The sequence below is a fragment of the Melopsittacus undulatus genome (assembly GCF_012275295.1).
Source record: "Melopsittacus undulatus isolate bMelUnd1 chromosome W unlocalized genomic scaffold, bMelUnd1.mat.Z SUPER_W_unloc_1, whole genome shotgun sequence".
In the NCBI taxonomy this organism is placed as follows: domain Eukaryota; kingdom Metazoa; phylum Chordata; class Aves; order Psittaciformes; family Psittaculidae; genus Melopsittacus; species Melopsittacus undulatus.
The window spans coordinates 3,360,287-3,377,847 of NW_022993942.1; the positions used below are offsets into that span (position 1 = coordinate 3,360,287).

The 17,561-nt window shown below is 52.9% G+C and overlaps 1 protein-coding gene across 1 annotated transcript; it reads right to left on the reverse strand.

Annotated features, from left to right (window-relative positions):
• Positions 1-714: 714 nt before the first annotated feature.
• LOC117438199 (phospholipid-transporting ATPase IC-like) lies at positions 715-16,242 on the reverse strand. The gene is made up of 28 exons (XM_034073682.1): positions 16,135-16,242; positions 14,579-14,727; positions 13,605-13,702; positions 13,209-13,322; positions 12,990-13,088; positions 12,206-12,267; positions 11,937-12,009; positions 11,781-11,851; positions 11,292-11,374; positions 11,021-11,179; positions 10,799-10,887; positions 10,522-10,712; positions 9,253-9,461; positions 9,129-9,172; positions 8,264-8,420; positions 7,802-7,990; positions 6,947-7,059; positions 6,699-6,863; positions 6,478-6,589; positions 6,304-6,379; positions 5,475-5,607; positions 5,122-5,395; positions 4,095-4,318; positions 3,599-3,682; positions 3,268-3,513; positions 3,011-3,149; positions 2,663-2,793; positions 715-1,037 (listed from the first exon to the last, which is right to left on the reverse strand). The coding sequence occupies exons 2-28, from the start codon at positions 14,715-14,717 to the stop codon at positions 834-836; spliced, it is 3,678 nt and encodes a 1,225-aa protein (XP_033929573.1). The 5' UTR covers positions 14,718-14,727; positions 16,135-16,242; the 3' UTR covers positions 715-833.
• Positions 16,243-17,561: the final 1,319 nt, after the last annotated feature.

Sequence of the window (17,561 nt, forward strand, 5' to 3'; positions counted from 1 at the left end):
GAGGTGAAGCCCCGCCCCTCGGGCAGCCATGAGAGAGTAGCGTGAGGACACGTCCCCCTGCCCGCCGCTCTGAGGCGAAGCCACGCCCCCTTTGCGGGAGGCCACGCCCCCAGCGTGAGACCACGCCCCCCTCTGAGGTGAAGCCCCGCCCACTGCTCACCGTTCTGGGGTGAAGCCACGCCCCCTGATTTGAGGCCACGCCCCCTATCCGCGGTCCTGAGGTGAAGCCCCGCCCCCTTAGCGGGAGGCCACGCCCCCGTCCAACGCCCTGAGGTGAAGCCCCGCCCCTTTTGCGTGAGGCCACGCCCCCCCGTGAGGTGAAGCCCCGTCCCCTGCTCACCGCCCTGATGTGAAGCCCCGCCCCCTCGCTCTGAGGCCACGCCCCCCTGTGTGAGGCCCCGCCCCCTATCCGCGGCCCTGAGGTGAAGCCCCGCCCCTCAATCAGCCCTTAGGGAGCCGCTTTAGGCCACGTCCCCCCTTAAGCCACGCCCCCAAGCCTGAGGCCACGCCTACCTGCCCGCAGCGCTGAGGTGAAGCCACGCCCCTTTGCGTGTGGCCACGCCCCCAAAGTGAGACCACGCCCCCTGCCTGAGGTGAAGCCCCGCCCCCGGTCAGTCCTGAGGCAGCCGCGGCCCTGACCGGTTCGGGACCCCCATTCCCAGCATCATTCCCGGTATTCCCGGTATTCCAGCTCCAATTCCTGCCCCATTCCCATCCATTGAGGGACCTTTAGGAGCTTTATTGGGTGAACTTTGCTTCCCATATGAAATAACGGGGACCAAAGGCCGGAATTCCAGGGAATCCCCATTCCCAGGCCTCGATCCCATTGGGATCTATGGATCCAGCATTCCCAAAGTGGGAATTCCGGGATCCAATGGGGCCCGTTTCCGACGGAGGCTGCGGCCGGAGGATATGAGGTCTCCATATCCACGTTGATGGGAGAAGGCATATGCGGAACGTCGGGATGGAATTCCCCTATGGAATGCTGTGGGATGCGGCCTCCATTGATGGGCATCAACCCCATGGTGCTGCAGGACCTGAACAGGGATATTCCATAGGGATAACAGGTGGGAATGGGATATTCCATAGGGATAACATGGTGGGAATGGGGTCTGCACATGGGATATTCCATAGGGATAACATGGTGGGAATGGGGTATTCCATAGGGATAACATGGTGGGAATGGGGTCTGCACATGGGATATTCCATAGGGATAACATGGTGGGAATGGGGTATTCCATAGGGATAACATGGTGGGAATGGGGTCTGCACATGGGATATTCCATAGGGATAACATGGTGGGAATGGGGTATTCCATAGGGATAACATGGTGGGAATGGCGTCTGCACATGGGATATTCCATAGGGATAACATGGTGGGAATGGGGTATTCCATAGGGATAACATGGTGGGAATGGGGTCTGTATATGGGATATTCCATAGGGATAATGGGGTCTGCACATGGGATATTCCATAGGGATAAGCAGGTGGGAATGGGGTCTATATATGGGATATTCCATAGGGATAATGGGGTCTGCACATGGGATATTCCATAGGGATAACATGGTGGGAATGGGGTCTGCACATGGGATATTCCATAGGGATAACATGGTGGGAATGGGGTCTGCACATGGGATATTCCATAGGGATAACATGGTGGGAATGGGGTCTGCACATGGGATATTCCATAGGGATAACATGGTGGGAATGGGGTCTGCACATGGGATATTCCATAGGGATAACATGGTGGGAATGGCGTCTGCACATGGGATATTCCATAGGGATAATGGGGTCTGCACATGGGATATTCCATAGGGATAACATGGTGGGAATGGGGTCTGCACATGGGATATTCCATAGGGATAACATGGTGGGAATGGGGTCTGCACATGGGATATTCCATAGGGATAACATGGTGGGAATGGGGTCTGCACATGGGATATTCCATAGGGATAACATGGTGGGAATGGGGTCTGCACATGGGATATCAGCCCCAATCCCATAGATATCAACCCCAATCCCATGGATATCGACCCCAATCCCATGGATATCAGCCCCAATCCCATAGATATCAGCCCCATTCCCATGTCTATCAGCCCCAATCCCATGGATATCAGCCCCAATCCCATAGATATCAGCCCCAATCCCATGGATATCGACCCCAATCCCATGTCTATCAGCCCCAATCCCATAGATATCAGCCCCAATCCCATAGATACCGACCCCAATCCCATGGATATCGACCCCAATCCCATGTCTATCAGCCCCAATCCCATGGATATCAGCCCCAATCCCATGTCTATCAGCCCCAATCCCATGTCTATCAGCCCCAATCCCATGGATATCGACCCCAATCCCATGGATATCGACCCCAATCCCATGTCTATCAGCCCCAATCCCATGGATATAGACCCCATTCCCATGTCTATCAGCCCCAATCCCATGGATATCAACCCCAATCCCATGGATATCACCCCCAATCCCATGTCTATCAGCCCCAATCCCATGGATATAGACCCCATTCCCATGTCTATCAGCCCCAATCCCATGGCTATCAGCCCCAATCCCATAGATATCAGCCCCAGTCCCATGGATATCAACCCCAATCCCATGGATACCGACCCCAATCCCAATCCCTGCCCCATAACCAAGCCCTTACTCACCCTATTGCTCTCCGATGGCCATAGTGTCATGGCTAGGAAGCGCTGGGCCACTATGGGCACCAAGCAGATGGTGATGGCCAAGACCATAGTGAGCCATAGGTACGGCTGTCTTAGGGCATTCGGGGCCGTCCCTATAGCAAACATAGGTCTCTTATGGTGCCCTACAACTGGTTGTAACTCATGAGTAAGGTGTTTAAAGCACAGCTTGTTCTATGGGTGTTGCATTGGTTTGGCTTTGGTCCTGGCTCTTCCCATGGGGAGAATGGGATGGGAATGGGGTCGTAAAGCAGGTATCCTATAGGAATCTCAATCCCAATCCCTTTTGGGTCCCATTGGTGGATAACTCACCCGTGAACTGGAAGCCAGATGGGAAGAGGACATGGATTCCAGCACTATGGAAGTCGAAGGTGATGCCAAAGTATAGGGCAATGCTCCCAAAGACAGAGAACGCGTTGACAAAGGTCCAATAGGATGTGTCCAATCCCATCTGGAAGCAAAGCGGAATTCCAGGTGTCGGGAATCACATCCCAAAGGGCAGGAAACGGCCCCAAAAAGCAGCTTCCTACTCATTGCTCTGGAAAACTGGGATAACCAAACTGGTTCACCTGGAAGTTGACCACAAAGATAAGGGCAGAGGCTGCGGTGATGGCAAAGGACTGGTAATCCGATGGGGCTTCCCCATCCTGCCCCATAGATTTCAGGTAGGCCCCATAGGGGATGAAGAAGATGACCAAGGAGGTGAGGGCCCCGTGGAGTAAGCTCAGGAAGAAGGTCTTGTAGTTGAAGAGTAAGTCCCTCTGGCCTACTACATAGAGCCTGGGGTAGCGCAGGCTGAGCTTATCACTCACATCCTTTAGGACAGACACAGAACCTGGATCAGCATCCGGGATTAGGATCAGCCTAACCCCAATCCCATTCCCAACGCATGGACAATACCTGCTCGAGCAATCCCACAAGGAGCACGGGGAGGCTGGAGTACAACACGTTGTAGAGCGTGATGAACCAGTCCTCATAGGCTGTCTGCGGGACAGGGGCAGGCTCAGTGCTTGCAAAGGGCTTACACAGGCTTTACTCCAGCTTTACTCCAGCTTTACTCCAGCTTTACTCAAGATTTACTCCAGCTTTACTCAAGCTTTACTCCAGCTTTACTCAAGATTTACTCCAGCTTTACTCCAGCTCTACTCCAGCTTTACTCAAGCTTTACTCCAGCTTTACTCAAGCTTTACTCAAGCTTTACTCCAGCTTTACTCAAGCTTTACTCCAGCTTTACTCAAGCTTTACTCTGCGTGCAGAGCATTCCAGGCCTGGAACGCTGCTTGGACAGCGCACATAGGACCAACCTTGGCCCTAAAGGATCTTTAGGGTCTCCCCCACCCCAACCCCTTCCCCAGTGCTCCCCATTGCTCCCAGTACAAGCCCAGGAGCTCCTCACCTGGGCCGAGAAGCCATTGAAGAAGGAGAACCAGACGTGCACCAAGGTGAAGGCAAAGTTCTTGTAGAAGAAGTAGCTGAGGAACTTACACATGCGCAGGTAGGACCAGCGCCCGTGGACCAGTAGTAGCCTCTGCAGGTAGCGGAACTGGGCCAAGGAGTAGTCGCTGGCCATGACCGCCTGCATCCCTTCCTGGCCGCTGATCCCGACCCCGATGTGAGCAGCTATGGGGGGGGACACATACTACATGTGAGTGGGGATCCCAACACTTCCAGGCTCTTCCCATTGGGGTTCGTCCCTTGGTTGTAAGCCAGAGAGAAGCCAAGCTCATCCATAGGGAATACCCACAGAATCCATAGGGAATGCCCACAGAACCCATGAGCAAATCCCACTAACCATTTACTCAAGGAAGGAAAGCACAGATGGAAGCAGAGCCCAAAGAGATGGAGAAGTCTTCTCCAAGAGCAACAGAGGAACACCCAGAGAAGCTCTTACTACCAGGAGGAACCTTACTACCAGGAGCTCTTATTACCAGGAGCAACCCTTACTCCCAGGAGCTCTTACAACCAGGAGCTCTTACTACCAGGAGCTCTTACTACCAGGAGCAACCTTACTACCAGGAGCTCTTACTCCCAGGAGCTCTTACTACCAGGAGCAACCGTTACAACCAGGAGCAACTCTTACTACCAGGAGCAACCTTACAACCAGGAGCTCTTACAACCAGGAGCTCTTACTACCAGGAGCTCTTACTACCAGGAGCAACCTTTACAACCAGGAGCAACCTTTACAACCAGCAGCAACCTTTACAACCAGGAGCAACCTTTACAACCAGGAGCAACCTTTACAACCAGCAGCAACCTTTACAACCAGGAGCAACCTTTACAACCAGGAGCAACCTTTACAACCAGCAGCAACCTTTACAACCAGGAGCAACCTTTACAACCAGGAGCAACCTTACTACCAGGAGCTCTTACTACCAGGAGCTCTTACAACCAGGAGCAACCTTTACAACCAGGAGTAACCTTACTCTTGATCATGTTGACGTCGTTGGCTCCATCCCCAATAGCCAAGGTCACGGCTCTCTTGTACTTCTTGACCAGCTCCACCACCATGGCCTTCTGCTTGGGGGTGACCCGGCAGCAGATGACAGCCCTGCACTCACAGGCCAGCTCAACAAAGCTCTGCTGCTGCTGCTCCTTGCTGGGCTCAGCCCTTTGGCTCTTCTCCTCCTCTACTCGGGGCACTTTGAGCTTCAGCCTCTTCCTCTTCTTCCTCTTCTTCTTCTCCAGGAGGATCTCGTTCTATGGCAGCAAAGGGATCAGGGGATCAAACCCATTGGGACAGAGCTTTAGGTCTAACCTGAACAGCTCCAGGACCTACCAACCAGGAGCCAGTGATGATCAAAGCTCGATCCCGAGTGCCTTGGATGGAGGGATCCTTCATTCCCAGTGAGGGATGGGAACTGGTTCCAGTTGGGTTCTGCTGGTTTGCCAGTCGTGTCTGGAGGAGAGCACTGGATAGAGGAGAAACTGGGATAGACTTGGGGCTGGATCAGTCCTAACCTCAAAAACTGGGATAGACTTGGGGCTGGATCAGTCCCAGCCTCAAAAACTGGGATAGACTTGGGGCTGGATCAGTCCCAGCCTCAAAAACTGGGATAGACTTGGGGCTGGATCGGTCCTAACCTCAAAAGCTGGGATAGACTTGGAGCTGGATCAGTCCCAGCCTCAAAAACTGGGATAGACTTGGAGCTGGATCAGTCCCAGCCTCAAAAGCTGGGATAGACTTGGAGCTGGATCAGTCCCAGCCTCAAAAACTGGGATAGACTTGGGGCTGGATCAGTCCCAGCCTCAAAAGCTGGGATAGACTTGGGGCTGGATCAGGCCCAGCCTCAAAAGCTATAGGAAATAGATGCTACAAGGGCTTTTAGGGCCATGTAGTAGGCCCTAAGCACCATTCCCATAAGGAAAACAAGTCGGGAATGGCTGTGACCCTATTACAAAGCCCCATATTTCCCACCCCTATATTGCTTTCCCTTAGGATTAACCATCTCCTTATGACTACATTTGTAGTGTGTGGGATATGGGATGAGGTTGGGATATGGTTACTACTCCAGCTTTGCACTAGGGAGAGACCTTAAGCCAGGCCTAGAGTCACTGGGGGGCAACCCATAGGGATACTGGGATCCAGGGCCTGGCTCCCCACTTGCCTGGTGTCTTCCCCATAGCAGATGATGGTCTCATGTGTTAGGAGCTCACAGGAAAACCCAATGTTCTCCGCGGTCTCTACAATGGGAAGCAGGCAGGGACCAGGGTTTACTGGTCAGGGGGCCAGAACCAGCCCAGTTCTCCCAGTTCTCCCAGTTTATCCGCATGGAACTCACCTTTCTTGTCCCCTGTCAGCACCCAGATCTTGATGTCTGCTTTGGAAAGCCTGGCTATGGTCTCTGCAACTCCATCCTGGAGCTTGTCCTCAATGGCTGTTGCTCCAAGCAGCTGGGAGTACATCAGGTACAAGCATTGGGGTGGTTGTAGAGCCTGAGGAGGCCTAACCCCATATAACTGCTTCCCTAGGAGCACATTGAGAGGCTTAAGCCTGACTTACAATCAGGTTCTGTTCTATCTCCTCATAGACCTGGTCTAGAGCCTCATCGCGCCTCGTGGAGGCCACACTGGCCTCTAGGAACCTCCCATTCCAGGCCTCAAACTCCTGGGGGTCAATGTCTCTGTAGCACAGGCACAAGGTCCTCAGGGTCTCACTGGCAAAGACCTGTCAGGGGGTGACAGAGACACAGTTACACCTGTTGTAGGGCTGAGGTTATGGGGAGCATCAATAGGGGAGCACACACATACATCCAGTGCCTCCTGTGTGGCCTCCCTCTTGGGGTTGCTGGGGTGCAGGCGTTCATAGATGACAGTGTCAGCCCCTTTGCAGTACAGGCGGATGTTTCCACCTGATTCTCTCACTGTGGAGTAAAGTAGGAGTAAGAAAGTGGTAAGAGTAGATCTACGTAAAGGGAGAGGTTCAGATGAGTAGCTTCGAGTTGCTTCTCCTCCATCACCTCTAATGGAGCATTGGGTGGACAAACACATCCCCCTACTCAAGGATTTACTCCATCCCTACTCCAACCCCCCCATGACACATCTACGTAAAGGGAGAGGTTCAGATGAGTAGCTTCGAGTTGCTTCTCCTCCACCACCTCCAATGGAGCATTGGGTGGATAATGCATTTCCTTACTCAAGGATTTACTCCATCCCTACTCCAACCCCCCCATGACACATCTACGTAAAGGGAGAGGTTCAGATGAGTAGCTTTGAGTTGCTTCTCCTCCATCACCTCTAATGGAGCATTGGGTGGACAATGCATTTCCCTACTCATGGATTTACTCCATCCCTACTCCAACCCCCCCATGACACATCTACGTAAAGGGAGAGGTTCAGATGAGTAGCTTTGAGCTGCTTCTCCTCCATCACCTCCAATGGAGCATTGGGTGGACAAACACATCCCCCTACTCATGGATTTACTCCATCCCTACTCCAACCCCCCCATGACACATCTACGTAAAGGGAGAGGTTCAGATGAGTAGCTTCGAGTTGCTTCTCCTCCATCACCTCTAATGGAGCATTGAGTGGACAATGCATTTCCCTACTCAAGGATTTACTCCATCCCTACTCCATGACACATAGAGCTGCTCACAAGCACCTTACCAATGACAGACATCCTCTTCCTCTCGCTGTTGAAGTCCAACAGAGCGAGGACATCATAGGTCCTCTCTGTGCCCATCTCACTCAGGGTGATGCTGTGCTGAGTACGGGACAGGAACACGTAGCCAAAGTTCCTCGCTGCTGTAACCAGGGCTCCTTCATCCGGAGATGCTGCTTGGTACTGGAGCTGGCCTGGGCCACCAGTATGGCAATGGGGAGGACAGGGTTAGGGTTAGGGTTAGGGTTAGGGTTAGGCATGGATGGGGTGTTCCCAACCCCATTCCTCACATCCACAGCTTTCCAACTCCAGGTTTACGTCCTAATCACTCTTAGTTACTCATTTGGCTTCTATGTGTAGGGCTGGGACTAACCACTTGGGTTGTGCTTAGACTTAGCTTTGGCTCTCTCCATTGTACAAGCAGGTTAGGAACTGGTTCTCCTACACCCAACCCAGACTGTACTCACCATCGGAGGTGTCCACCATGACAGTGTGACAGGTAGCGAGCAGGAGGAAGAACTTGTGGATCTCGGGGTCCTTTCCACCCCGTATTTGCTCTATCAGGTAGTGATCATAGAAGGAGAACTTCCCATCTGCATACAGGTTCCAGCTGAAGTCCACTTCCTGCTTGGACAACAGTCGGAGTCACCTCGGGTACCATTGGAGCAGGTACAACCCAACCAGGTACAACCCAACCAGCTACAACCCAACCAGCTACAACCCAACCAAGTACAATCCAACCAGGTACAACCCAACCAGCTACAACCCAACCAGGTACAACCCAACCAGCTACAACCCAACCAGCTACAACCCAACCAGGTACAACCCAACCAGGTACAACCCAACCAGCTACAACCCAACCAGCTACAACCCAACCAGCTACAACCCAACCAGATACAACCCAACCAGCTACAACCCAACCAGCTACAACCCAACCAGGTACAACCCAACCAGATACAACCCAACCAGCTACAACCCAACCAAGTACAATCCAACCAAGTACAACCCAACCAGGTACAACCCAACCAGCTACAACCCAACCAGATACAACCCAACCAGCAACAACCCAACCAGGTACAACCCAACCAGCTACAACCCAACCAGCTACAACCCAACCAGATACAACCCAACCAGATACAACCCAACCAGGTACAACCCAACCAGCTACAACCCAACCAGGTACAACCCAACCATGTACAACCCAACCAGGTACAACCCAACCAGATACAACCCAACCAAGTACAACCCAACCAGCTACAACCCAACCAGGTACAACCCAACCAGCTACAACCCAACCAGGTACAACCCAACACCAGGTACAACCCAACCTACCTGTGGGTGGCTCTGGAGCTGCCCTGCTCCATCCCGACTGTCTCCTACAACGCAACAACCACACTTAGGGGGCACAACAACCCACACAAGGGGTCGGACAACACCCGGACAACCAGACACCAACCATATCTATGGCCATTGATGCAGCACTTCTTGAAGGTCATGATGTTCTGGGTCAAGGTGCCTGTCTTGTCGCAGAAGATGTAGTGGATCTGGCCTAGCTGCTCATTGAGGGTTGTAGTCCTGGCCTTGGCGGCTGTGTCCTTCTCGGGGTAGTACATCTGCAGGTCCCAGTTGATGAAGTAGCTCTGGACAAAGCGGATGACTTCCACACTGAGGGAGAGCAAAGGGCTCAATGACAGGGGGTGAAGCTCCTTCCTACTCCAAGGGGTTGGAGGACTTCAGGTGTTGAAGTTACTCCTGGTTTATGGGGTTGGGGGTGAGGAAATAGGGTTGGAGGACTTCAAGTGTCAAAGTTACTCCTGTTTTATGGGGTTGGGGTTGAGGAAATAGGGTTGGAGGACTTCAGGTGTTGAAGTTACTCCTGTTTTATGGGGTTGAGGAAATAGGGTTGGAGGACTTCAAGTGTCAAAGTTACTCCTGGTTTATGGGGTTGGGGGTGAGGAAATAGGGTTGGAGGACTTCAAGTGTCAAAGTTACTCCTGTTTTATGGGGTTGAGGAAATAGGGTTGGAGGACTTCAAGTGTCGAAGTTACTCCTGTTTTATGGGGTTGGGGTTGAGGAAATAGGGTTGGAGGACTTCAAGTGTCAAAGTTACTCCTGTTTTATGGGGTTGGATTGGAGGAAATAGGGTTGGAGGACTTCAAGTGTCAAAGTTACTCCTGTTTTATGGGGTTCTGTGTGAGGAAATAGGGTTGGAGGACTTCAAGTGTCAAAGTTACTCCTGTTTTATGGGGTTGTGTGTAAGGAAATAGGGTTGGAGGACTTCAAGTGTCAAAGTTACTCCTGTTTTATGGGGTTGGGGTTGAGGAAATAGGGTTGGAGGACTTCAAGTGTTAAAGTTACTCCTGTTTTATGGGGTTGGGTGTGAGGAAATAGGGTTGGAGGACTTCAAGTGTCAAAGTTACTCCTGTTTTATGGGGTTGGGTGTGAGGAAATAGGGTTGGAGGACTTCAAGTGTCAAAGTTACTCCTGTTTTATGGGGTTGTGTGTGAGGAAATAGGGTTGGAGGACTTCAAGTGTCAAAGTTACTCCTGTTTTATGGGGTTGGGGTTGAGGAAATAGGGTTGGAGGACTTCAAGTGTCAAAGTTACTCCTGTTTTATGGGGTTGTATTGCAGGAAATAGGGTTTTTCCACCTGAATTAGCTTTCCAAGCAGGTTACTCCATGGAGGAGCAGACTGGGATGTCCCTAACTCACCCCCCTCACCTACCTCACATAGAGGGAGATGGGCACCATGGTGTTGAGGATGATGATGTAGCCCCAGAAGCTGAGGAAGCCACGATAGGCAGGACTGAAGCCTTGACCATCATAGAGGTACCAGGACCAGTTACCAACCTGCTGCTCCCAGTACGTGTGGCCAATGGCCAGGCCAGCGGAGAGGAGGATGAGGAGGAGGAAGATCTGGGAGGTACAGAGGGAATGTGGATCCTATGTGGCCATTTACTCCAAGGTGAACCCAGAGAGGTGAAGCTTAACCATAGACTTACAGTGTAGACCATGTAGTTCATCAGGGAGTCAATCTTGGTCCTCTTAAACCGGCTCTTGCCACTGTTCCTCATGATCTTCGTGTCAGCACCTACAACCAAGAGCTCCAACTACAGGTTTACACCACAGAGACCCCAACCCAACCGGTATCCATAAGATGAAGATGCTGTTTCTCTCCCTAGGCCATGGTTTAAGGTGTCCCTATTACCCATGATCCTCAATACCTGCAAAGATGACCAGGCCATGGCAGAACTCCGTGTTCCTGATCCTACATCCGCGCAGTAGGATCTTCTGAGCATCCAGTGAGTAACGACTGTTCCTCCAGAGCAAAGTGCCTGCAAACTTATCCAGCCTGTTGTTGGGTTCCTCGCATTCAACCAGGCCTAAAGGAGGAGGAGTGGACAGCAGGATAGAACCAGTTCTATAGATAGAACCAGTTTTACGTCCCGGCTGCTCATAGGATCCTGGACTGGTTTGGGATGGATGAGAACCCACCATCGAAGTTTGCCATTGCTCCTTCTTCTTGTAGGTACCTGTGTGTAACCTCTAGGGCCATCTTGAACTTCAGGTTGGTTTCCCTATGGAGAAGGGATAAGGAGATGCATCCCGGCCTAAGCCTAAGCCTAACCCTAACCCTAACCCCAACCCCTAAACCTAACCCTAACTCAGTCCCACAAACCCCATTGCCTGATCCCACCAGTTTTCCAGCTGAACCCAGTTGGATTCCAGCCTTCTTCCTAACCCTAACCCTTCTTCCCTAAGCCTAACCCTAACCCTTCTTTCCTAAGCCTAATCCTAACCCTTCTTCCCTAACACTAATCCTAACCCTTCTTCCCTAACCCTAACCCTTCTTCCCTAAGCCTAACACTAACCCTTCTTCCCTAAGCCTAAGCCTAACCCTAAGCCTAACCCTAACCCTTCTTCCCTAAGCCTAAGCCTAAGCCTAACCCCATCAAGCCAAGGCATGCCGGAACAAAGCCTTACCCATCCAGCTCAGCTGTCTCTACATAGCACAGGCTGTTGGGTTCAGAGCTGGACAACAGCAGGACGTCAGCCTAAGGGCAGGAACAAGCATCCATGGGGATGGTTATCCATGAATCCATAGGGATACAGGCGGAGCTTAAGTGTCCAAGCACTTACAGGCACAAACGTGTTCTTCCGCAGGCGGAGGATGTCTCCCACTCTGATATCCTTCCATTTAGTGCTCTTAAACCTGACAGCAAGGGTTTAACAGTGGTTAGTCTTGAGTCTAGAACATCCTATACCCCCTGCAATGGGTGTTGTAACCTTACGTCTTGGCCAGGCCTGGTTTTCCCTTTGGAAACCCTTTGGTTAAGGGCCTAAACCTGGGTTCAGGTCTTAGAACCAAGACTACAAGTGTTAGGAGGGATTAAGGGCTGAGTACAAACCTTCCCTCCCTGATCACTTCACATCTCCTGTTGTTCACCTCATTGTCCATCCTATGGCGAGCCTAAAAGCAGGAGTAGAACCTGTTCTATATCACAGTGTAGGTACAACCTATCCCCTTGTCACCCCCATGTAGGTACAACCTATTCCCTTGTCACCCCCATGTAGGTACAACCTATCCCCTTATCACCCCCATGTAGGTACAACCTATCCCCTTGTCACCCCCACGTAGGTACAACCTATTCCCTTGTCACCCCCGTGTAGGTACAACCTATTCCCTTGTCACCCCCATGTAGGTACAACCTATTCCCTTGTCACCCCCATGTAGGTACAACCTATTTCCTTGTCACCCCCGTGTAGGTACAACCTATCCCCTTGTCACCCCCACGTAGGTACAACCTATTCCCTTCTCACCCCCATGTAGGTACAACCTATTCCCTTGTCACCCCCGTGTAGGTACAACCTATCCCCTTGTCACCCCCATGTAGGTACAACCTATCCCCTTGTCACCCCCGTGTAGGTACAACCTATTCCCTTGTCACCCCCACGTAGGTACAACCTATCCCCTTGTCACCCCCATGTAGGTACAACCTATTCCCTTGTCACCCCCGTGTAGGTACAACCTATTCCCTTGTCACCCCCACGTAGGTACAACCTATCCCCTTGTCACCCCCACGTAGGTACAACCTATTCCCTTGTCACCCCCACGTAGGTACAACCTATCCCCTTGTCACCCCCATGTAGGTACAACCTATCCCCTTGTCACCCGCACCAGGTGTTCCTTACAATGTCATCCACCAGGTCTTTGACTGCAGTTACACCCAGCACCAGTAGTAGGGGCACCAGTGTCGTGTACCATGAGAGGGTGCTGATCTGGGGGATGGACTGCAACAGGAAACCAGTTGGAGTCAGCCCCAGTTCCCAGTAGGAAGCCATTAGGGTTAGGCCCAGCTTAGGAGGGTGTTAGGCGAGGACTGAGTAAGTCCAACTCACTTCCTACCTTACCTGTAGTATGAGGAGGACAAGGAAGTAGAAGTTGGCTGCTCTCTTGAACTGCTCCAAGAGGTTGAGGGGCAGGAAGGTAATGGGGTTGTACTTGTAGGTCCTGATGGCGTTGCCCTATAGAAGGGGGGCAGCATCAGTGCCCAATGGGTCTGAGCACTGAAACCTTCCCTATAGACCTCAATGGGGTCGTTCCTTGCCCCTAAACCAGGCACAACAAGAACCAGTCCCATCCCATTCAATACCAAGTGAAGGTTTAACTACACCAAGGAGCAGAAAGGACTTACACCTAGGTGGAAAGGATACAACCCATCCTCCATCTCCCATTCATTCCCATTGTGCCTCCATCCCAGTATTCCCATAGCCAGGAATACTGTCCTTAAGTAAGGTGGGACTCACCTTGTACTTGCTCCTCTTGAATCCCAGTAACATGGGGCTCTTAAACTGGGGCTGCTGGTGGAAGTACTGGTCATTGGCCTTCACTTGCCAGCTGTAGTCTGGAGAGAGGAGGCCACAGCCTCACTATGGGCTAACCAGGTCTGGCCTCGCCTCCCTGTGCTTGGGACGAGGCCACAGCCTCACTATGGGCTAACCAGGTCTGGCCTCACCTCCCCGTGCTTGGGACGAGGCTGAGCCTCACTATGGGCTAACCAGGTCTGGCCTCACCTCCCCGTGCTTGGGACGAGGCCACAGCCTCACTGTTATCAGTGGGTTAACCAGGTCTGGCCTCACCTCCCCGTGCTTGGGACGAGGCTGAGCCTCACTGTTAGCAATGGGCTAACCAGGTCTGGCCTCACCTCCCCATGCTTGGGACGAGGCCTGAGCCTCACTGTTAGCAATGGGCTAACCAGGTTTGGCCTCACCTCCCCGTGCTTGGGACGAGGCCACAGCCTCACTGTTAGCAATGGGCTAACCAGGTCTGGCCTCACCTCCCCGTGCTTGGGATGAGGCTGAGCCTCACTGTTAGCAATGGGCTAACCAGGTCTGGCCTCGCCTCCCTGTGCTTGGGACGAGGCTGAGCCTCACTGTTAGCAATGGGCTAACCAGGTCTGGCCTCGCCTCCCCGTGCTTGGGACGAGGCCACAGCCTCACTGTTAGCAATGGGCTAACCAGGTCTGGCCTCGCCTCCCCGTGCTTGGGACGAGGCTGAGCCTCACTGTTAGCAATGGGCTAACCAGGTCTGGCCTCGCCTCCCCATGCTTGGGATGAGGCTGAGCCTCACTGTTAGCAATGGGCTAACCAGGTCTGGCCTCGCCTCCCTGTGCTTGGGACGAGGCTGAGCCTCATTGTGCCATCCCACAGCCTCCATCCCAAGCAGATGGCCCCAATGGAGGCTCAGCCTCACCCCGATCCCATTACTGCCCCATTCTCACCTCTCCTCACCGTGTCCCTACTCTCCCCATTGCTCCGGGTTGGATCCGGTGTAACCCCAGTGTCCGGCTCCTCCTCGGTGTCATCGTCGCTATAGGGCATCAGCTCATCATTGGGGTGGGAACAGGGCTCCGGGATCATGCTGAGCACCCTGGGAATAGGGTTAACATTGAACCTATAGCTGCTCACCCTATAGTATCCAATGGGATGGAGGCTGCAGGTCCCTATGGAGGTTTGCACTCTCCTTACTCCCTGTTGTAATGGAGGTGTAAGTGTTACATGAGCCTCGGTTGCTGCTCGGATGACAGCGCCGCGGGTTTAAGCTCCATTCCAAGCCCAACCTATCCATGATCCCATGAGTATCCCATAGGATCCAGACTAGACCCTATAGGGATGAGCAGCTTGATCCCAGATTCCTATAGGATCCTATAATACCCAACCTGGAGGATGGGAAGAGCCTGACCCCAAAAGCAAAGCAAGGCACATATGACCCAGCCTTTTGAACCTGTCCTAATGAGCTCATGAATAATTAATGAGTATATGAATAATTAATGAGCACATGAATAATTAATGAGTTTATGAATATTAATGAGCTTATTAATTATGCAGATCGACAGCTGGAAGCCACAGGAGCCCATTCAGAAGCATGGGGACCAAGGAGCAATGGGAACAGCGACCACCCCATGATCCCAAACCCAATCCCATCCCATCCCATTGGCCCCTGCCCCATAGGGAGGGGGGTTGGGATCATTCCCAAGCTCTGGAATGAGGTGAGAACATCCCTGTTATCTGCAATGGGATTGGCCATTAACTCCTGCAGCTGATAATGGGGTTGGTGACCTTGGCTTAGGGGGTGATCCTTGATCCTAAGGTCTATGGGGTGGGAGAGCTCAGCCCAATGGCCATGGGGTCACCCCCCATCTATGGGGCGGAGCCCCCCCCCCCTTCACCCCCCATCTATGGGTCTGACCCCCCCCTTCACCCCCCATCTATGGGTCTGACCCCCCCCCCTTCACCCCCCATCTATGGGGCTGAGCCCCCTCCCTTCACCCCCATCTATGGGGCTGACCCCCCCCTTCACCCCCCATCCCCCCCTTCACCCCCCATCTATGGGGCTGACCCCCCCCCCCCTTCACCCCCCATCCCCCCTCCCTTCACCCCCCATCTATGGGGCTGACCCTTCACCCGCATCTATGCGTCTGACCCCCCCCCCCGCCCCACATCTATGGGGCTGACCCTTCACCCCCATCTATGGGGCTGACCCTCCCCCTTCACCCCACATCTATGGGTCAGACTCCCCCCCTTCACCCCCATCTATGGGGCTGACCCTTCAGCCCCACATCTATGGGGCTGACCCTTCACCCCCCATCTATGGGTCTGACCCTTCACCCCCCATCTATGGGTCAGACCCCCCTCCCCCCTGCCCCACATCTATGGGGCTGACCCTTCACCCCCCATCTATGGGTCTGACCCTTCACCCCCCATCTATGGGTCAGACCCCCCCCCCCCGCCCCACATCTATGGGTCTGACCCCCCCCCGGCCCCACATCAGCCTCACCTGGAGCCTCCGGTGCTACCGGAGCTGCCCCACGGCAGCCGCCATTGAGGCCCCTCCCCCTGCTCAGACCGGACAGACCGGTTGGGGTGAGAGCGGGAGGGGGAGGGGAACGGGGACGGACACACGGACACATGGATACAGGGACATGGGTATGGATACATGGATATGGACATGGATATGGATACAGACACACGGACATGGACACATGGACACACGGACATGGATATGGACAGACGGACATGGACATGGACACATGGACATGGACATGGATACATGGACATGGATACATGGACACATGGATATGGACACATGGACATGGATATACAGACATGGATATGGACACATGGATATGGACAGACGGACATGGATACATGGATATGGATATGGACACATGGACATGGATACGGACATGGATACGGACAGACGGACATGGACACACAGACATGGACATGGATATGGACACATGGACATGGATATGGACACATGGACACATGGACACATGGACATGGATACATGCGCATGGATATGGACACACGGACATGGATACATGGACATGGACACACGGACACATGGATACATGGACATGGACACACGGACACATGGATATGGACACATGGACATGGGCATGGATATGGATAGATGGACACATGGACACACAGACATGGATACATGGACATGGATACACGGACATGGACATGGACACATGGACACATGGACACAGACACATGGACATGGGCATGGACAGACAGACATGGATACATGGACATGGATATGGACACATGGATATGGACACACAGACATGGATACATGGACATGGATACATGGACATGGACACATGGACACATGGACACATGGACATGGACACATGGATATGGACACACGGACATGGACACATGGACACATGGACACATGGACACATGGACATGGACACACAGACATGGACACATGGACACACGGACATCATTATCCATCCCTGTGTCCCCATCCCTGTGTCCCTATATCCATCCCTATGTTGTGGGACCCCAACTGCACAGACCAACCTCCCATCAATGGGGTCAGTGTCTTGGGATAGGCAGGACCCCCCCATTGACCTGCTTTAAGTGTGGGATTCCTTTATCCCACCCTATTCCCTTTATCCCACCCTATTATCCCACCCTATTCCCTTTATCCCACCCTATTATCCCACCCTATTCCCTTCATCCCACCCTATTCCCTTCATCCCATCTCCATAATGGGATGTATGAGTGTAACCTAGGTGAGGCTTTGTGCCCTTAGGACGGGTTTAACCCCTTGGCCTGTGTATGGGATCCCAATGGATCCATGGATCCCAATCCCTTAAGGGGATACTCAGAGGTTAACACCATGAGTATCCCATGTGTAACCCTACTCACTGTCTCCTCCTCCTTGCAGGCATCCAGGACCCCAAG

Bases quoted from the DNA above. Each gene is read 5' to 3' on its own strand.
- LOC117438199 (XM_034073682.1), bottom strand. From the start codon at position 14,717: ATGATCCCGGAGCCCTGTTCCCACCCCAATGATGAGCTGATGCCCTAT. The intron at 8,421-9,128 runs GTAGGTTGGGTT...TTGTCCAAGCAG, and splicing joins AGCTCCAGAGCCACCCACAG to GAAGTGGACTTCAGCTGGAA. The intron at 1,038-2,662 runs GTGAGTAAGGGC...ATCCCTGTTCAG, and splicing joins GGCCATCGGAGAGCAATAGG to GTCCTGCAGCACCATGGGGT.